The sequence below is a fragment of the Enhydra lutris genome, unplaced genomic scaffold, assembly GCF_002288905.1.
Source record: "Enhydra lutris kenyoni isolate GAN:26980312 unplaced genomic scaffold, ASM228890v2 scaffoldscaffold17, whole genome shotgun sequence".
In the NCBI taxonomy this organism is placed as follows: domain Eukaryota; kingdom Metazoa; phylum Chordata; class Mammalia; order Carnivora; family Mustelidae; genus Enhydra; species Enhydra lutris.
In genome coordinates, this window is record NW_019154101.1 from 42,013,615 (window position 1) to 42,034,974 (window position 21,360).

General features: G+C 40.4%; 1 protein-coding gene across 2 annotated transcripts; it reads left to right on the plus strand.

Annotated features, from left to right (window-relative positions):
* LOC111147789 (glycoprotein integral membrane 1) lies at window positions 1–20,927 on the plus strand. 2 transcript variants are annotated; one of them, XM_022504024.1, is made up of 8 exons: window positions 1–192; window positions 4,737–4,796; window positions 4,964–5,060; window positions 12,612–12,763; window positions 13,302–13,458; window positions 14,025–14,155; window positions 15,518–15,681; window positions 20,224–20,927. In XM_022504024.1, the coding sequence occupies exons 1-8, from the start codon at window positions 73–75 to the stop codon at window positions 20,336–20,338; spliced, it is 996 nt and encodes a 331-aa protein (XP_022359732.1). In that variant the 5' UTR covers window positions 1–72; the 3' UTR covers window positions 20,339–20,927. The 2 variants fall into 2 exon arrangements, with proteins under 2 accessions (XP_022359732.1, XP_022359731.1); XM_022504023.1 differs by having other exon boundaries at window positions 2–192; window positions 14,022–14,155.
* Window positions 20,928–21,360: the final 433 nt, after the last annotated feature.

Consider the following 21,360-nt stretch of genomic DNA (forward strand, 5'->3'; position numbering starts at 1 on the left):
TAGCCTCGCCCCGCCCCTCGGGCTGGCACTGCCCTCAGCTCCCGGCCGTCCGCCGCCGCTGGCCTGTCCAAAATGGAGGGCTTCCCGCCGGCGTCGTTTGCCCTCCGGCTACTCCTGCTCGCGGCGCTGCCGGCCGCCGGGTGGCTGAGGACAGCTACCCAGGAGCTGCCACTGCGGCCCCAAGCCCCGCAGGTAGGGCAGGGCGGGCGCGGCTCGGCCGCTCCTTCGCACGGATCCTCCGGGGAGGCCCGGGCCGGAGCCGTAGGACGTCGGTGTCAGCATCGACGCTTCTTGCCACCGGCCGGCGGGCCAGGGGAAGGGGTCCGGGCGTCCAAGAGAGGAGTGGGGAGAAGCATCCAAGGAAATGGGGGCAGCCTGGGAAACGGCAGCGAGAGAGCGAAAAGGGTTACTTAATGTGTGGTTAAGCCCAGTGCCGCGAAACTTGGGGATTCTCAGGGCAGTCCCAACCGTTGCCAGCCGGAGGGGATTTTGCCGTCGAAAGTACGCGATCAGAAGGGCTCCCAGCCTTTTGTAATGGCGCCTTCCCGGGGTAGAGCCGGCACTGGGGCTGCGCAGTGTTTGGGAAACGTCGAAGTGGCTGGGAGAGAGGACAAGAGCGATTCCAGGCCACCTGTCTGCTCCCGCGGCGGCGGGAAGCACTGCCTTCCCCCGCGGCGTGCAGGGCTCCGGGGTGTGCCTACTCCGGGTCCCAGCCGCACCAGCATCCACTGGGAGCAGGCTGGAAACTCACTAATCCCATGCTTTGCGGGTAGGGCCCAGTAATCTGTGTCGGTAAGCCCCCCAGGTTGATTGTGAAGCAGCTGAAATTGGATAACCACTGCGCCCTTGTACTGGAGGGTGGTTGGTTTTTCTCGCTTTCTCGGGGCAGTCATGTTGAAATAAACCAGTATTTGCCGTTCATCGATTGAATGTATGGTTGGGAAAAGCTTGAAGATTTTAAAATGGGATTTTTTCCAGAATAAGAAACAATGTAGGTATACTTTTTCTTACCGCTCAAGACTTGAATACTCTAAATTCAGGGGTGACTTACAGCATAAATATCACTTCAAAAAAAATTTTTTTTTTTTACTTTGAATGACATTATTTTCTCTCTGAGAAGAAAAATAATGAGCATATCTCACTTTCAGTTCTGCTGGGGCATTTCGGGAAGGCACAACAATGCAAGCCCTAAGAACCACTTGTATATGAAATTGTATATGGATCACAGTGCAACTGGTCAAAAATATGAATGTGATCGCTGAGCACCAAGACACCAAATAAAAATGAAATGATTCTTAAGGTTCTGGAATTCCACTGTTTTCCAAATTTTTTCCCATTTTTTTAAAGATTTTATTTATTCATTTGACAGACAGAGATCACAAGTAGGCAGAGAGTAAGGGGGAAGTAAGCTCTCCGCTGACTGGAGAGCCCGATTTGGGACTGGATCCCAGGACCCTGAGACCATGACCTGAGCGGAAGGCAGAGGCTTTAACCCACTGAGCTACCCAGGTGCCCCTGTTTTCCAAATTTTAAAGCTTCATCCTAGTCCCTCGTGAATCCAAGGATACTTAAGTCTGTCCCCATATAGTCTGAGAAAAATGCATTTTGACTGCAAGCTGAAAGTACATTGCGCTGTGAGCTTAGTGAGCTCATCATTTTAGTTCTCCCTTTTTATGCCATCCTTCCACTTTTGGAAAGTCCAGATCTAAACTCAGAATTTCAAAGATGAAAGAATGCTGAGCAGGGAGAGGGAGAATCGCATTCCTTGGAAATGTTTATATGGGAAACTGAAGCCTCTTGATCTAAATTGTTCAATGTTTTAGTTTTTTAATTTTCCTTCCTTTCTTTTTCCTTTTTTAATGTTTAAGCCCCAGTGCAGGAGGACTTTAACTCAAGACCCTGAGATCAAGACCTTAGCTGAGACCAGGAGTTTGATCCTTAACCGACTGAGCCACCCAAGCAACCCTATTTCAAATATACAGAACATTTGAAAGAATGTTGTGGTGGTCACCAGATTAGATGAGGTCTGTCCAGTAGACTTCGGTATAATGATGGTGTTTGCTCTGTCCATTACAGTCGCCACTAGACTACTGTGGTTAGTGAGTGCTTGAAATGTGGCTGACCAGGGCGACTGAGGAACTGAGTTTTTAAATTTTAATTTTAATTAAATGTAAATAGCCACATGTGGTTATTGGGTACGTACCATATTGAATAGCACAAACTTTGGCCACCGTTAACATTTTATTATACTTTATGCTTTATCATGTATCTGCTCATCTGTTCATTTTTGTATCTAACGTGATGTGAATGTAAGAAAACTGAAAGTTAGGAAAATTCTCTCCATATCCCCTCAGTATGCTGAGCTACTGGATTATAGGCATTTTTCTGTTTTGTTTACATGTGCAGTTGTTAGAAGTTGAGGTTACACAGATTGTAAAATAATGCAAATTTTTGTAGTACATGCTTCTAATATTAAAATAGTTTTGTCACCAAGGAGAGGCATCCAGAGGACACATACTTTCTTATATGTGTAAATATTTATTTCGTATATTTCCCTGAGACTTAATTCATTTATTTTAAATGAGGTGTCTATTACCTTTGTCCTTAAGAAGCTATGTGTACCAGCTGGGCATCTTGTGAGTGAAGGAAGTAGAGGAAGAATTGAAAATGGGTGGGTAGAAACTTCAGTTCTGCCACCCACTCTTTAAGTCACCCACTCTTTAAGTCTCTGCCATCCTGGCTTACAAGCTTGAACTTCCAGTTCAGTCAGAGGTTCTCAGAGCAAGAAATAGGACCTATCTCTGAACTTGGGCTCAGAAGGCAGTAAGGGACCCGGGTCACCTCTGAAATGAAATCATTCAGAAGACTAAAAAATTTAATTGAATTTGGTTCTTGCAAAATACAGCAGGATAGTGTCTGTTAATTGTCTTTTACAAACCCCAGATTTTACTAGGCGAGTGATCTATGTAAGTGCAGTAAATTACTAACAATATAGTGTATGTTCACTACTGAAAGGCAGAAGCTATGAAAAGGTTCCTTAGAATACTATCATTGGAGGGTTCTCCCTGGGCTGTTAGAAGAACAATAGAGTGTATAGTTGATGGATCCTCTAGTTTGAAAAGAGGAATTTTTGGCTGGAATTAGAACACAAAAACTATAACCATCAGTTTGATGACTTACTGAGTGTTGGTTTGTTCTAGAGATGAGTGTAATTGGTTCTGGCCCATGCTTAGTTCTAGATTAGGATGGACCCGGAGAAAGCCAGGCTGGTTCTGAAGCTTCGTAGGCCCCCACGTAGGTTGGCAAGTGTACCAAATGTATGGTATGGACTTTCCATGCTAGAGTCCTGTTCCTTGAGTAGAATCACGTCAACCTCATACAGGTGCTTCAGTCTCATTCTCTCATTTGTTGGAAGTGTATAAAGTATTAGAGATAGTCATGGTGCCAAGAGATACTCTTGTATATTATTTTGATTATGAATAATTTTCCTATTCTCAAAGAATACCCCCTGGAAAAAAATATTTTTTATTCTAGATAACAGTGTCTAACTGTGAATCAACTCAGGGAAGGATTTGTTTTTCAAATGACAAATTGTGAACCCTGTGAGTATTGGTGAATACTTATTAAAATAGTGCTTTTTTTCTCTTTAGAAAGCATGTCATTAATAAACTTAAATATTTGAGTAACTGCTTTTGAGCATTTAGTGCCTCTCAAGGATTGTGAACAGTACATACTTGTCCACGGGCACAAGGGGTCCTATTTCAGAGGAGTTAGAGCAGGGGTGCCTGGCTGGCTGTCGTAGGAACACATGGCCTTTAAGTTTGAGCGTCACGTTGAGTGTAGAGATTACTAGGAAAAAAATAAAGAAAAAAAAAAGGGGGTGCCTGAGTGGCTTAGATGGCAAGTGTCTGTCTTCAGCTCAGGTCCTGATCCCACGTGCTGGGATTGAGCCCCACATCATATCCAGCTCCCTGCTCAGCGGGAAGCCTGCTTCTCCCTCTCCCACTCCCCCTGCTTGTGTTCCCTCTCTTGCTGTCTCTCTCTCTCTGTCGAATAAATAAATTAAAATGAAATCTTAAAAAGAAGAAGAAGGTTTAGAGCAGTTTTGTTTATGAAAATGAGAATGTTGGAAACGACTCAAATGTCCATGGATAGTGGAACAAATAAGTAAATTGGTAATCATATGATGGGCTTTTACACAGCACTGTAAATAAATGTCTTCAGCTGCATGCATCGAAAGTTTTAAGTAAAAGAAGTTCCAGAAGAATCCGTACAAAATTGTTCCACTTACATAAAGCCTAGAAACAGATAAAACTAAACAACATATTGTTTGGAGAGAGACAAGCACAATAAAACCATAAAGACAAGCAAGAAATGATGAAAATGGAGGGGAAGGAGGGGAACAGGACAGAGAAGGTCACGCAGGAGACTTAAAAGGTGTAGACGATACTCTGGTTTTTAACCTAGGTAGTAGGTACATGAGTGTTAAGTTTGCATATTATATGCTTATAAATGTGACATTTCATAATGAAGTGGAAAAAATATAGATTAGGAGAAGGTGGAATTGTGAATAAGGGCATAATAAAGGCTGTAAAAATAAAAATGCTGGGTTTTAAAAAATGTTCTTTTGATGTTTTGAGTGATGATGCTAAATATAGTTGAGGGGAAAAGAAAAAGAATTGAGCTATTCTTACTTGGTGGAATGCATACCTATCCACTTCGTGTATGTTTTGCAGGACAGCATCAGAATTAACGTAACTACCCTGAAAGATGATGGGGAGGTATCCAAAGAACAGGTTTGTCTCCTTTTGATTATGTTTTAGTATCACTGAGCTAAGTAGTAGGTAGCCTCTGTTACTTTTCCCTGCACATCTAATTTAGTTAGATAATGTATTTTTGACATGAAGAATTTGTCATCATTTATACACCATTGGAATTAATGTATATGCTGCTTTATTTTAAGGTTGTTCTTAACATAACCTATGAGAGTGGACAGGTATATGTAAATGACTTCCCTGTAAATAGTGGTGTAACCCGAATAAGCTGTCAGACTTTGATAGGTGAGTACTACTGAATTATTTCCATAATTGTTCTGTTTTTAGTAATACTAAATTTGTGAAACACGGTTTTTTTTGTGATGTATTTTCGTTTTAAATTAATAATATACATCATTACTGGAGTGTATAATAATACTAATGTGTTTAAAATTCAAATCCTACTTTATTTTGGTTATTCCTGGCATATTCACATTTTTTTCTCATGAGATTGTCGTTGTCCGGAGCTGCATTTCTGGTTGGTTGATACTAATGTAAGAATATAAAGAGGGGTAATAAGTGGAGATTTACAAGTAAGAGGCAAAATCTTGAAGGAGTGCTTATCACAGTTGGGAGAAAATAAAGAGAAAAATGAATTGTTGCTCTGATTCTCTGGTTGCTTCTACCCTTATGTCCAGATAATATTTTTTTAATCTTTTAAAATCTTGGGTTGTTTAAAGACAAGCAGATATGTTATGTTGTACCACAGTATTTGAAGGAAATAAGGAGTATGAGAAATATGTACAGTAGTCTTACTACCTGTTTTAATATATGCATTTAAGGCAGTACATTTTTCTCTAAATAATTGTATTTTGTACTTAATTTGTTACGTACTTTTATAGTCACTCGGCTCACAGTGTCTTCCAGTTATTTGTAGTGAGAGTCCCTTGTCCTGTGGGTCATTTAGAAGTTACAGTGCTTAATTCCTAAATATTTTGGAACTTTTTACTGTTTCCACCTCTGTCATCAGAGGTGCATGGTGTATAATTTTAACCCCTGAAATCAGAGACTTGCTTAGCAAGATAGTCAGTTTTAGGAAATGGTGATGTCCAGGTGTCCTTGAAAAGAAAGTACATCATATAATTACTTGGATATGATGTTCTACATATGTTGGGTGAAATTTTTTGTTAATTGTGTTGTTCAGTCTGTTAGGGAAGTACTGATTTTTGTTCATTTGTTTGCTCTGTCAGTTACTGAGAATGTGTGTTAAATCTCCACTATGTAGATTTGTCTGTTCTCCCAGCTGTGTCAATTTTTGCTTTCTATCTTTTGACACAATATTACCAAATGCATACAGATTTGAAGTGGTATGTCTTCCTTGTAGGTTGACTTTTTTATCATTATAAAATGTCTTTATCTCTAGTGATACTTTTACCTTTAAGTCAACTTTATCTATATTATTTTAACAGCAATTGCTTTTTGGCCTGGCAGGTGGGAGGAAGATGCATTGTTGTGTGGTATCTTTCCATTTTTTTTCAGTCTTTCTGGGTCCTTACAATTCAAGTGAATCTCTAATAAGCAGCATATACTGATAGGTCTTATTTTAAATCAATCTGTCAATCTTTTATTTGGGATTTTGATTTATTTATATTAATGTTATAACTAATATATTTGGATTTAAATCTTTTTTTAAATTTAAATCTTTAATCTGAATCATTTGTTTCCTGTTTGTGTCCCATCTATTCCATGTCCCTTTTTCTTCTCCTTTTGGCCCTCTTCTGGGTTTTTTATTTTTTCTTTCATCATTTCCCTCTGTCTTGTTAGTTTTATATTATTTTCCTGTTCTTTTAATGGTTACCTCTGAGATCAATAAACTAGTATTTTTATCACTTCTCAAACAAAGCAAGAACCTCAGAACATGGAAACTCCATTTATTCCCTTTCTGCATTTTTGCTGTTACTGTCATACATTTTAACTCTTTGTGTTCTTAAATCTTAATATTATGCATCATGCCCCTGATTATGCAACATGATTGTTCTTATTATTTGTGTAGTCCAGTAATCACTTATGTTTACCTCAATGGTTGCCCTTTCCATCACTCTTCATTCCTTCCTGAATGAAGAAATGAAGAAGGGGAACAAGAAACACACACATGTACACTCAAAACTCAAAACCCACACTCAGGGTGCCTGGGTGGCTCAGTGGGTTAGGCTGCTGCCTTCGGCTCGTGTCATGATCCTGGGGTCCTGGGATCGAGTCCCACATCGGGCTCTCTGCTCAGCGGGGAGCCTGCTTCTCCCCCCCACCTCCAGCCAGCCTCTCTGCCTACTTGTGATCTCTGTCTGTCAAATAAATAAATAAAATTAAAAAAAAACAACAACAAAAAAACCCCATGCTCACTTAGTGTATATGTGTTTCATGTTCCCATCAGGGCTCATTTTTCCCCTGCCTAAAAAATTCCCCTTAGTAGGGGATCAAGAAATCCCCTTAGTGCAGATTTGTTAGCCATGAACTATGTGAGCTTTTATTTGAAAACATCTTTACTTTGCCTGCATTTTAGGAGGATCTTTTTACTGGATGGGGAAACAGAGGATAGAACTTCATAGGTTAGCATTTTAAAGACCAGTTTCATGGTCTTCTCACTTCTGGAGTTTCTGTTGAGGCTCATTGCTCTAGGATGGATAATAAGGTTTTGTTTTGTTTTCCTGGTTGCCTTTAATATTTTTTTCTTAGTCTTTGGTTTTCATTAGTTTTACTGCGATGTGCCCAAGTGTAGGGTTCTTTAATCTGTGACTTCCTGTCTTTTTGGGAAAATTTTTGAGCATTATCTTTTCAAAAAGTACCAAAAGTCCTCTTTGTTATTCCCTTCTTGCTTTTCATTTACATGTATGTTTGACTCTTCTCATAAAGTTCCATATAAATTTTATACTGTTTTCTGTTTTTTTCTATCCTTTTTTTCTTTTCATTCTCTCTGCACACTAATTCATTAGCTCTGCCTAATTGAGTTATTTTCATTTACTGGACTTCTAGGATGTCCATTTTATTCTTTAAAATTTTTTTTTCTTTTTTCTTTTGTTTTCCATCTCCTGCTCAGGCCCCAGATATTGGCCCAACTCTCCCTCCCCCACCGATTTTTAAAAAAATTTTATATATATATTTTTTTCTAGATTTTTTAATTTATTCACTTGACAGAAATCACAAGTAGGCAGAGAGGCAGACAGAGGGAGAGGGGGGAAGCAAGCTCCCCGCTGAGCAGAGAGCCTGATGCAGGGCTCATCCCAGAACCCTGAGATCATGACCTGAGCCGAAGGCAGAGGCTTAACCCACTGAACCACCCAGGTGCCCTAATTTTGTATTTTTAATTTTGATTTTAGTAGCTTGCACTTACCTGGTGAAATTATTCATTTTATCACATATTTTCTTTTATTTAAAGATTATTTCTTTATTTTAGAGTGTGCATGAGCAGCGGGGCGGCGGGCGGGGTGGGGGGGGTTCCTGGTCTGAGGGGCAGAGGGACACGGGAGAGAGTCTCAAGCAGACTGCGCTGTATAGGAGCCCAACGCTGGGGGCTGGATCCCACGACCATGAGATCACCACCTGAGCTGAAACCAAGAGTTGGGTGCCCAACCCACTGTACCACCCAGGCACCCATTATTTCTTTTCCTTCCTTCCTTTCTTTTTTTTATTTAGATTTGATTTGTTTGAGAGAGAGCATGAGCAGGGGGAGGGTCCGAAGGAGAAGCAGACTCCCTACCTAGCAGGGAGCCTGACGCGGGGGCTCGATCTCAGGACCCTGAGATCATGACCTGAGCCTAAGGCAAACGCTTCACTGACTCAGCCACCCAGGCGCCACTATCATCTATTTTCTTGAACCTATTACTTTCAGTAACTTTATTTATTTTTTAAAGTAAGATTTACTTTCTTTTTTTAAAGATTTTATTTTTTTATTTGTCAGAGAGAGAGAGCCACAGGCAGAGGGAGAGGCAGGCTCCCTGCTGAGTCCTGATCCAGGACTTGATCCTAGGACGCTGGGATCATCACGACCTGAGCTGAAGGCAGACGCTTAACCAACTGAGCCACCCAGCCATCCCTAATTTTAAAATTAAAATCTGCCCAGTCTAATTTTTTGAGCCCCTCTGGATCTGTGTTTTCTTTTGATCCTTCTCCTTCAACATATGTTTTTTTTTTGATATTGTGTACAAAAAGTTATAAAGTCTCCAGATATTATTATCTTACTCCAGAGAGGATTGACTTTAACCCCTGGCAGTCATGATAATAAGGGGCACAATACCATAATTTTTAAGTCGAGGATTGGGCTGACTGAAGGCTGGGTTCTTATCTCTGTGAGGCTTAGTCTATTTCTTATTAACTGTTTTGCCCCAGGTGAAGCTCATCGTAGGTCCCGAGTGACAACTGGAGGTGATTAGGAGGGCCCCTGTTGTATGGGCCTCACACTCCACTGTCATAAGCCTGCCAGCATTCTGCTTAGCTTCTTAGTGTCTTAGAGGCTTGGTTTCTTGGCCCACCCGACTTACTAATCAGCACATGTTTCTGCAGGAGAAGACTGCATAGAATGTTCGCTTACTTCTGTTCTTCCCTTCTCTCTAGGATCTTGTAGCCATAACCTTTATTTTATGCCCTCTGCGTGGGACTGCCCAAATCTGCCCATTTAGCTCTGTTCAGCTTCTCTGCCTCTGAGTCCTTACTTCCTAAATGAGCTTTGCAGCTTCTCTAGCTGTCAAGCTTGAGAATCAGTAAATGCCTTGTGGGGGCGCTGGCTGACTTTTTAGCTCTCTGCTGCCTCTAGACAGATGTGGGTTTTGAGTGTATATGAGTGTTTCTTTTTTTACATCTTTTCTGGTGGCTCTCAGTGAGAAGGTTAGTATACAACAAGCTAATTCTTCATAGCTAGGAAAAGAAGTGCTGTTGGTGGTTTAAGTAGTAATTCCATTGATGGCATATGCATTAGGAATTTGCCACTGGGTGTGACCCAGCTGCCCTCTGTAACAGTTTAGTTCTAAACTTAGTAGGCGACAACAGTCTCTTGGTTCCTGTAGGTCAAGAATCTTAGCTTGGCCTACCTGGGACATCTGGCTGTCCTGTAAGGTTGTAGTCCTCCCCAGGCTTTGCTGGGGAAGATCTGCTTCCTAGCTCACTCACAGCTGTTGACAGGATTTGGAACTGTGGGACCAGGGGCGCCTGGGTGGCTCAGTGGGTTAAAGCCTCTGCATTTGGCTCAGGTCATGATCCCAGGGCCCTGGGATCGAGCCCCGCATCGGGCTTTCTGCTTGGCCAGGAGCCTGCTTCCTTTCCTCTCTCTCTGCCTACTTGTGATCTCTGTCTGTCAAATAAATAAATAAATAAAATTAAAAAAAACAAAAACAAAAACAAAACTGTGGGACTGAGGCCTCCATTCCTTGCAGGAGGTTGGCCAGAGGCCTCCCTCCTTCCCTTGCCGCATGGACCTCTCTGTTGGGCATCTCACGAGATGGCAGCTGGCTATATTGGCTGGAGGACGAGGGAGGCTGCCAGCAAGAGTGAACCCTCACAAGACAGAAGCTGCAGTCTTTATAATCTAATCACAGAAGTGACTTCCCATCACATTTACTTTATTCTATTTGTTAGAAACAAGTGACTGGGTCCAGACCATACTTGGTGGAAGGGAATAACGCAAGGACATGAATTGCCACACTCAAGGGAAGTAGAGAGCCATTTTTTAAAGCTGCCTACCATAGTCAGGAAAGTCAGAATATCAAGGGCTTTTGTGCTTTTTAATTTAATTTTATTCTCCAGCAGGGGTGCCAGATTTGGGGGCTGAAGAGTCACCACCTTGGTGTCTTTATATGACTGCATTTTCTCCTCTATTGAATCTCTTGTGCCCTTGTGCACAGCCTTTGGGCAGACAGATACACTGACAAGAAGCATGCTGTTTTGTGAGCAGGACCAATGGGCAACCAGGGAAAACGCAGAGATGGACCACAGGAGAGGGGAAGTTTTACAGCTAGAAGCCTTAGAGGAGGGGAGGGAGGGAGGTTAGGCAGACCAGAATGAGAGAGCAGCAAGTGCCCCCAGAAGGAGCCTGAAGAAGGACCATTCAGAGAACTACCAAACTAGTCAGAGGGATGCCGCTGGAGGTGTCTGAGCAAGGCAGCTGTGTAGTCAGAACGCGTTACAGAAGATTAGTCGGGCTCCTCTGTGTGAATGCTTTGAAGGGAGAGGGATTGAAGAAGGGAATAGTTAGGTAACCATATGTTGGTTGAGTACTTACTGAACCACATATTCCACCCCCCCACCCCAACCCCACCCCTGGTGGAAGGGAGAAATATAAGAGAGACTGGACGTGGGGTGGCCTGAAGGAAGCAACTAACTGGATACAGAGAATGGGGGTGCAGAAGTCAAATGTAACCTCCTAACTTCTGTCCTTGCGAGTTTGGAGGAGGGTGGATTTATTTACAGAAACAGGGAAATAAAGGAGGAACAGTTTTGTGAAGATTTAGGTTGAACTAAAAGGTTAGGTCACTTGGCTCTTAATGGAAATGTCTACCTGTTTCAAAAGTTAGAAATGGTAGTCTGTACCCCCCAGAGATTTTGATTTATTGATTAGGATGAGGCTTGGGCGTCTGTACTATTCCTCAGTGGATTCTGATGCATAGTTAGGATTTAGAACCCCTAGACTGGGATTTAGAACCACTAGACTGGTTTCGAATAGTATTTGTAACTGATGATGGCATATTTATTTTAAATTAAGTATGTCTGATTCTGGATAGAATCACTGCTGAATAAAAGCCACAGAACATCGAACCCAACGCATACTGTCAGGGGAAGGCTGCCTAGTAAGGAGACAGGCTTATAAACCAAGAGCTACACTGCAAGAAAGTTAGTGCTTAAAAAAAGGCAGGAACTCAGAGATACAGGGATACAATAGCTAGAACTCTTAAGTAGGAGTTTATTAAAAATGGATGAGAAGCGAGGGACTAGTAGAGAACATTCCAGATAAAGGGAAGAGCCCTAAGGATCTTAGGGAAGAGCATAGAATCAATTTAAACAGCTGGATCTGTATGCAGACTATCCATCTGGGTTTGTTTTTGGCTGACCATCCTCATATGGTAACATTTGAGAGACTAACGTTTGAGAAGCTAAATACTCCTTTTCCACTGGTTTCACTGATGTATATTGATTTATCTTTTCCTGTAGTGTTTTCTGCCTCCGGAAGGTCACCGCTGGCTCTGTAGACCAGCTACAGCTGTCACGACCCTTCTCCACTGCTGTGTTTCGGAGGCTCTCCGCCAGAGAGGAGTCTGGCCGGCAGCTGATCCTGCCCCGCTGTCCCTTAGTGGAGAGGAATTACAGGGCGGTCCCAGCCTCTCCCTCATCCCTGCCCTCCAACAGCAACAGGTCACTTATTGGAGAAAGAATTGAGAAAACAACTTAGTGTCCTCACTGCTTTGGGGTCCCTAGATCCCTGGAGTTTGTGATGAGTGAATGGATGGATGAATGTACTTACTTTACTATTACATGGGATTAGCTCTGTCTTCTGGTTGCTTTGTAAATAGTTATGCCTTGTTCGTTCCTCCTTGACAAACTATGTAAAGGAATAGGAATGATGTTGCTAGTGTGGTAGTCTAAAGGCCATCGAGCATTTTTCCTTTTCAGCAACTGTAGACATGGTGAGGATTTGTCGAGTTGTCTTTATTTTCATAAATTCTGTAACACCGGTGAAGTCAGAGATTGAGAAAGCCAAAGAAATTGTTCTGCAACTGTCTTGTTCCATGTAAATGTTATCAAAATAATCAAACACAGCAATACATTTGGTGGCATTTGTTTTGTTCAAAGCTGTCACTACTTTTTTTCTTATAGTGAAGAATGGAAATCTGGAAAATGTGGAGGAAAAAGAATATTTTGGAATTGTCAGTGTAAGGATTTTAGTTCATGAGTGGCCTATGACATCTGGTTCCAGTTTGCAACTAATTGTCATTCAAGAAGAGGTAGTAGAGATTGATGGAAAACAGGTACGATAATATGATTATTAATTGGGAATTAAACCCTAAAGATTTATGCTGGGTATTATGCATGTGTTACATTATTGTATTATTTATTTCTGACTTGATAAGGAAGAATGTTACCCCGATGTTGCCTGTCTGCAAGCATTTAGAATTTTTTACTTGTTTTAACATTTGTTTAGCATTTGAAGTCTTTAATTTTTTAAAAAAATGACTATATTCATACATGTTTATATCACTTTAAAATATTATAAACATTAGTAAATAGAGCGATTGAAGGGATTGAATTTGGTTTATAGCTCTGCCACATTTCCCCCTGGCTAAGTAGATAAAATGGGACAGAGAGCGAGCTTCTAATACTGAATGCTAAAACACTCAGATTAAAGTTGCTAATTAAATGCCTCAGAGTGCAGGGAATGCAGAGTAATTGTGAACTGGATAAGTTTTTTAGTTAAATACAACAAAGGAGGAAAAGTTAGTTTTAGATTCTTATGGGGTTGTGCCATTATTTAAAATAAAGAGTAATTGTTTCTTTTTTCTTTCTTAGGCTCAACAAAAGGATGTTACTGAAATTGATATTTTAGTTAAGAACCAGGCGATACTCAGACATTCAAACTACACCCTACCTTTGGAGGAAAGCATGCTGTATTCTATTTCCCGAGACAGCGACATTTTATTTACCCTTCCCAACCTCTCCAAAAAAGGTACTTTGAAAGGCTGTTACTTAAAGTATTAAGGAAATTACTTCTTTAGTGGATAGCTTTCTAATCATAGTTAATATGTTTGGAAGTAGGCTTCTTTCAGAAATGCTTTATAACATTTAAGAACTTCCAGGAACCTATCTTGAGTCTTAATAGAAAGTGATCAAAACAAAAAGTGATCAGTGGTGACTGCTTAGTGACATTTTGTGGTAAATTGCTACCCTTACTCTGGGCAGTCGTCACAAAATACACAATCAGAATATCATTTAGCTACATTTAGAGAAAGAAGAATTTATTTTTTCCCACCGAAACACGCAACTTTCTGAAAATTGGACTTCTGCGTTCTGTGTGGTAGAATCATAACTGGTGTAGCTCCCTCTTACTGTCTGAGTTTATGGCTCCTTTCTGGCATTTAAACATGAACAGTGAAATGTTATTTTTTTCTCCTATGGATGGGAAAGTATATTCTTAGTATCCTACATGTGTTTGGCATAGTAACAGTAGAACTAGGAAGAGAGACACTAGTGTGTATCTAGCGTTTTGGTGACGTGGCTCTTCCTTCTCAGTAGAAGGTGTCAGCTCACTGCAGACCACCAGCCAGTATCTCCTCAGGAATGTGGAAACCACCGTAGATGAAGACGCTTTCCCTGGCAAACTACCTGAGACTCCTCTCAGAGCAGAGCCTCCGTCTTCTTACAAGGTACATCCGGTATTCGGGATTATCTTTCTATTACAGACTTCTGTAGAAGAAAACAGCATTTCAGATGAGGTGGAAACCACGAGGACTGGGAGTGTGAAATGTTAATAGTGGGCTCCTCACTGTTGCAGTGTGAGGCTTTCAGGTTTTCCCATTTTCTTTTCAAGTTCCATTTAATAGTACAGTTAGATAATGATTATCAAGTCCCTGGATATCATTCTGGGGGGATTTTCAGCTCCAGAGTCATTCCCATATTCCTGTTTATTGATTCTGCGACTGCTGTCTCGAGCACACATGCGTGTGCTCGCACGCACACACAGACACACACACAGAGACACAGAGGCCCAGGGCCCTCAGGATCTTCACAGTGACCGAGCACACGTGGTGAAGGGTGTACTTTCTGGAGTTGGACCGCGTGGGTTTGAATCCTGGTCCTGCCACGTACTAGTTGTGTGATCTTGAACAAGTTCTTAGGCTCTCTAACCTCAGTTTCTTTATCTGTGCAATGGGGCATCCACTTTAATCTGTAAAATCATGCAGTTGTTACCAGGATTAAATACACCGGGTACAAATGTAAGAATGTATTTCCACCTAGTAAGTACTCCTATATTACTAAGGGCGTGATACAGCTGCCAGGATATATATACGGGGTTCACACTGAGTATCTTGATACCTCCATATGTATTAGCTCAGCCTCTTACTTGAAATAATTTCTGTTTAAGTGAGCAAGATCTGTGGTCCAAAGGATTCCAAAGACTTTTTTTTTAGGTTCCCACTGACAGTTGGGATTGCCTACTTGGGGTTGTTGTAGAAACTCTGGTCACTTTTTGCTGCCTGAACGCCAGCACCCTCACTCTGCCTACATGCCTCCCTCCCTGTCCGTGCACCTTAGTGTCTGTTCTGACGTGTTCTGTGCCCAGTGAACCTCCCATCTGGGCCAAGAGCCATTAACATGTTTGTCTTTCTCTCCTGCTGTTGTCATCCAACTATTAGAAACCCATGGTTGCCTTTGGTCTGTTTGGCATAGACTAGCTGAACCTCTTACCATTTAGCAGTAACGTTCACTTAATTTATACACGATAGTGTAAATAATTGTAAAGGATAACAAAGTAACATTCCTATGCCTGTATTACTAGAACATAATTTTTTAAATTGTAAATAATTTTATCAAGGTATATTTTAAAATAAAATAGTGCCCATTTAAAATGTACAGTTAGGTAAGTTTTGATAAATGTAGGCACCCATGTAACCAGCATCACAGTCAAGATGCAGAATTTTATCATCGCTTAAACCTAGAACATAATTTTTAAAGTCTCTTAGAGATCAGATGGTACTTGGCTTGTCTAATCAAAACTCCTCTTTTAGGTGATGTGTCAATGGATGGAAAAATTCAGAAAAGATCTATGTAGGTTCTGGAGCAGTGTTTTTCCAGTATTCTTTATGTTTCTGAACGTCATGGTGGTTGGAATTATAGGAGCAGTTGTGGTAATAACCATCTTAAAGGTGCTCTTCCCAGTTTGTGAATACAAGTAAGTATTTTTTTTTTAAGATTTTATTTATTTACTTGTTTTTTTGAGAGAGAGAAAGAGCACAAGCAGGCAGAATAGCAGGCAGAGGGAGAGGGAGAAGCAGGCTCCCACTGAGCAGAGAGCCTGACATGGGGCTCGATCCCAGAGCCCGGGGGGATCATGACCTGAGTGGAAAGCAGCTGCTTAGCTGACTGAGCCACCCAGGTACCCCAGTAGTTATTATTTTTAAACAGCATTAGTGTTTTTAATGATTAAAAAGCGAGTTGTATTTACTGTATTTTAGAGTACAAAATATAAATATTAGGAAGGCTATAAGATGAGATGGAGGGAAAATGATGTCTGCTTTTTTCCTAGCTTGTCTTCCAACTTTAACAAAACTAAAACATTTATTGGATATCTGTCATGAACAAGACAGTTGTCTTGGGGATTCAGATGTGAATAAGACAAACTCTACCCTCTAAGATCTTAGCCTATTAGAGAGAGAAAGGAAACATTGCATTTTAGTGAAAAATGCAATGTTAGACTAACAAGTGAAACAAGGGCTTCACCATGTATAATTTTCTACCTCCATCTATCTGTTTGTTTTTTCAAAGATTTTATTTGTTTATTTGACAGAGAAATCACAAGTAGGCAGAGGGGCAGGCAGAGAGAGAGGGGGAAGCAGGCTCCCTGCTGAGCAGAGAGCCCAATGTGGGGCTCCATCCCAGGACCCTGAGATCATGACCTGAACTGAAGGCAGAGGCTTAACCCACTGAGCCACCCAGGCGCCCTTCTACCTTGAAGTATCAATTTTCAATGAAGTGGATTTTAGAAGACTGGTGCAGCATTGCTTGTAACAAAGCAAAAGCAAAAGAGGAAACCTCTGAACTGTTTATCAATGGTGGCTTGACTGACTAGCAAGCAATTCACATGTACAGTGGGATTCTGTGCAGCTGAGAAGCAAAGAATCCAAAATCTATTAGGTGGGGGAAAACACTGCGTAGCATATGATCCCATTTGGGTAAAACAAAAGTATTATGTATATGCGTATATAAATGCACAAGAAACTTCTGAAATGACAAAATAAGTTACTTCTAATGAGTGGGAACGGAGGTAAAGATACTTTGTTTCCCTTTCTGGATGGCTTTTTTTTTTTTTTTTAAGATTACAGAGAGAGACACCAAGAGAGGGAACACAAGCAGGGGGAGTGGGAGAGGGAGAAGCAGGCTTCCCACTGAGCAGGGAGCCCAACACCAGGCTCTATCCCGGTATCCCCGGGATCATGACCTGCGCCAAAGGCAGACGTTTAACAACTGAACCACCCAGGTGCCCCTGTATGGCTTTTTTTTAAACCATAAGAAATTATTTTATACATGTAAAAGTGAATTTTTTGTTAGCATTTTTACAAGTTGAACAAGCAATGGGCAGCTGGCTGGCTCAGTTGTGGGAACATGCAACTCTTGATCCCTGGGGTCGCAAGTCGGAGCACCATGTTGGAAGTGGAGTTTACTTAGGAAAAAAAGAAAAGAAATTTAATAAGTTAAATAGTCATTTTAGTTGTCTTAATAGAAATAATTTTCAGTAGATAGAAATGACCACAGTTTTTGACTTAAGTTATATTGTACCATGTTAGAAAAATCCTAGGATTTATAGGAAAGAAAAAAAGATTCAATTCAGACATTTGCTTTTCTACTTGCTTGTCGTAAGGTCTTTGAAACTCCCATTTCTTTATGTGTAACATTGAACTAAAACCTTAGAGGCTTTGTTAGAAGGCCATGATGCAAGCAAAGAGCCTGCGGAGTAAAGAAATATTAGTCTCTCTCCCACCTTTTAGTTTGGTTTCCCCTGAAGAATTCACATTTCCCATTTCTTTCTGAAAATGAAAATTCTGGAACTTAATAGTTTCTTCCTTTTTCCTTTGACTGCCAGGAAGCTTGGGACCTTTTTTGAACTTTTTAGGCAAACCTGCCTAGAAAACCATGTTGCACTTTTTTTTTTTTATTGTTTTTTACCAAATGTTTTGTTATGGGCATTTCTGTGGGAAGAGATACAGTGTAAAATTAAAAACCAGATTTGCAGTATACTTGCGTCAATGGCAGTTGTACTAAGGTTACTTTCTGGTAGTAAAATATTTCATCAGTATAGAAATACAAAGAGCATAAATTAAAATACCTCTTCATTTCCCTGTTTTTTAATCGTTGTAACTAGAGGTGATCATGGTTAACTTTTAGGGTGTGCATCTTTTATCCAAATTCTGTGTATTGATAAAAATGTATGGTAAACAGTATGATCCCATTTGGGTAAAACAAAAGTATTATGTTTATAATAATAAGGTTGTTTATCAGCTAGATTCTTAACTGTCCCTCACATTGCTTTATTCACTTAATGACAGGTACATAGCTATCTCAGTGTGCCAGTAATTTTTTCCTTGGTCCCCTTATCAAGGCCAGATGAAAATTAAAAGAAAAATTTTTATTTCTTTTTAATGCTTGATTTTTATTTTAAATAGTCTCTACACTCAATGTGGGGCTTGAACTCATGACCCTGGGATCGAGAGTCACATGCTCCACCAACTGAGCCCAGCCAGGCACCCCTTTATTTCTTAATTTACATAGAGATATATATCATTCTTACGTATATTTGCAAATGGGCTGTGTGTGCCCTCTAGGGCCCTATAGAAAACTCTTATCTTGGAATCAGATGGGACACTGCCACCCTCACTTCCTGTCCACCACTAGCTTTTATACAGTGTTGCTTTTGATCACAGCTGCCAAAGTCCAGCTTTGCAAAGATCTGACCTCATTGAAAGGAATGTGTAGTACAACCTGATGTTGAAACTGTGAGCTACCCTTCAAATGAAATCTTGAAAATCTAAAACAGTCTGTAGGGCCCATGAGTCTGCAGCGCCACCCCAGGGGTCTTGGTGCATATGGGAACTTCGGCCTTAAGACCTTTTCCTCTCAGCACGTGTATTTGCTTATTGGTCCTCCTTCTGGCTGCCTAGTGTTTTCCAGCATAGCTAAGCCATCATGTAACCACTCCTCCACTAGACATTCAGTATCTTCCAGTTTCATGTTCTTTTCAATAATGCTCTCGTGTACCTGTTAAATGTACACATATGTCTTGGCATGTGTGTATTTACAGAGATAGATTCCTAAAAGTGAAATTACTGGGTCAAAGAGTATGTGTATCTTATCAACAGCTGACAGCAGTCTTTTTTGTTTTTGCTACTGTGGACAAAAATACAGTCTCATTTTAACTTGCCTTTTCTTTTTCCTTGTGTCCTCACTAGCCCAGGTCTAGTGGAGTCTAGCATCTTTGTGATAATTGACTGTGTATTTCTCCTGTGACATGCCTGTTTATAACTTTTACCTGTTTTTGTTTTCTATCATCATTGGTATGTGGGAGCTCCTTTATCTGTTATACACACATAATATCTATTACAATTAAAAAACAATTTTAATTAACATATAATGTATTAATTAGCCCCAGGGGTACAGGTCTGTGAATTGCCAGGTTTACACTTCACAGCATTCACCATAGCACATATCTTCCCCAATGTCTATAACCCAACCACCTCTCCCTCCGGCAACCCTCAGTTTGTTTTGTGAGATTGAGAGTCTCCTATGGTTTGTTTTATTACAATTTTTTTTTTAATCCCAGATTACGATTTGTCTTTTGCTCTTGTTTCTGGTATCATACAAAAGTTTTAAATTTAGGCTCAGAGCAATTCATGGCTTTCCTTTGTGTCTTTTAGGATTTTAAATTTTTCTTAAGTATACCTTTCCCGTCTTAAAATTACTTTTCTTAAAACTTAGGTTTTTACCATCACTTGTGTATAGGTTAAGCTAGTTATGATTTAGTTTTTGCTTTCAAAACAGAGGCCATTGTTCCAGTTGTAATTTGCCCAGTGAATCAGAATGCTACCTTATTATGAATGCAGTTCCCACATACATTCATCTTATTTCTGGACTCTCTTCTTCGCTGCTTTGTCTCGTGCTGTGCCACTAGCACGGTTTTAATTACTGTATTGCTTTAATAAAGCCAGGCAACTGTCTCTGCTCTCCATTGTTCTTTTTTTTTTTTTAAAGATTTTATTTATTTGACAGAGAGAGATCACAAGTAGACGGAGAGGCAGGCAGAGAGAGAGAGAGAGAGAGAGAGGGAAGCAGGCTTCTTGCTGAGCAGAGAGCCCGATGTGGGACTCGATCCCAGGACCCTGAGATCATGACCTGAGCCGAAGGCAGCGGCTTAACCCACTGAGCCACCCAGGCGCCCCTCCATTGTTCTTTTTAAAAAATGTTACAGCTATTCTTGCTGTACTCCCTTGTGAACTTTCAGAATCAGCTTGATCAGTTCCATAAACAACTACCTTCTGTTGACATCTTGATTGGGATGATACTGAACTTGCAGAACGGGTCTTGGATCCAATCCAGAGACCTCCTCCTTGGACAGGTACTTAAGTAACAAAAGGGAGAATACTGTGTAAAGATCCTTGAAGTAGCCTTGTCTTACTATGAAACTGTAGACAGGAAATATTTAATTTCTGTTTTTATATTTCAGAGGAATTCTTCAGTTGGATAAAGCAAATGTTATACCTGTCACAGCTATCAACTTATTTCCAGATAATCCTGAGAAAAAAAGAGCAGAAAACCTTGAAGATAAAGCATGTGTTTAAAGCACCATCGCAAATCATGGACTCTGAATTAGTCTTTTGGCTCTAAATTTGCCACTTGAATAGAATTTTCTTTAAATCGCTAAGAATCTGTTTATATACTAGGGAAGTTGCTAAACTCCTAAAACTGCCTAAAACTTGACCTTTAAAGTGACAAGTTAAAAGTCACCTTATTCTGTAACAGGGCTGGCTATTCAGATGATGAATTAAAGGAAATTTAAATGAAGTGGAAGAGAAGACATGAAGAAACTTCAAACTTACCAAAAAAAAAAAAAAAGGACAAAATGCCATGTGCCAGTACTTTTCAAGGTGCCTTTGTAAAGGAAATTCTATCCACTTAATTACTATAATATATGAGACTTTATGAAAAGCACTTTATGAAATTCTAATTTAAAAGCTCAAGAATTTAACACTTATTTTTTTATTCAATTTAATGTGCCTTTATATTAAGTATGTGACTCAGTATAAAGTCACTGAAGTGTTTCATGATTTGATTATATCCTGTACCAAGACTACTTACCTGAATGCACCAGGATTTAAAAATAGTAGTGACATGTTCTCACTCTAAAATAAACTTTTTTTGAGGAAAACAGTATAGAGTTTTGGTATAAAAACATTTCCCAGGCAAGAACTGCTTCTAAGGAAGAGCTCCTTTCACAATACACTGGCTGAAACCAGGGCTCAAATCAGTTAAGGAGTCCGTCAACATCCTGGAATTAGACCATGTCCCTGCTCTTGTGGTTCTTAGAGCTATTTACCCTTCAGCGGTGTTTTGGTCTTTTTTTTAACCATCATTCACACTGACATCTATTTTATGCAATCTAGACATATAATACTTTACTCCAAATGGTATTTCCTATTGTTTAATTAATTATTTATGCAACCCATCATTTTAAACATACCATTCAAGAGTGTAGTGACTGGTTTTTAAAACCACCTTAAATGGGGGGGGCAGTAAAACCCCCTTTGAGTTAGGCTAAATAGATATGTATGTATGGGGAAGGACGACAGGTAGCGAAATGAAG

Coding starts and splice junctions, on each gene's coding strand:
- LOC111147789 (XM_022504023.1), top strand. CDS start 73: ATGGAGGGCTTCCCGCCGGCGTCGTTTGCCCTCCGGCTACTCCTGCTC. Junction 12,764..13,301: donor TAGAGATTGATGGAAAACAG/GTACGATAATAT, acceptor TTTCTTTCTTAG/GCTCAACAAAAGGATGTTAC. Junction 15,682..20,223: donor TTCCCAGTTTGTGAATACAA/GTAAGTATTTTT, acceptor TTTATATTTCAG/AGGAATTCTTCAGTTGGATA.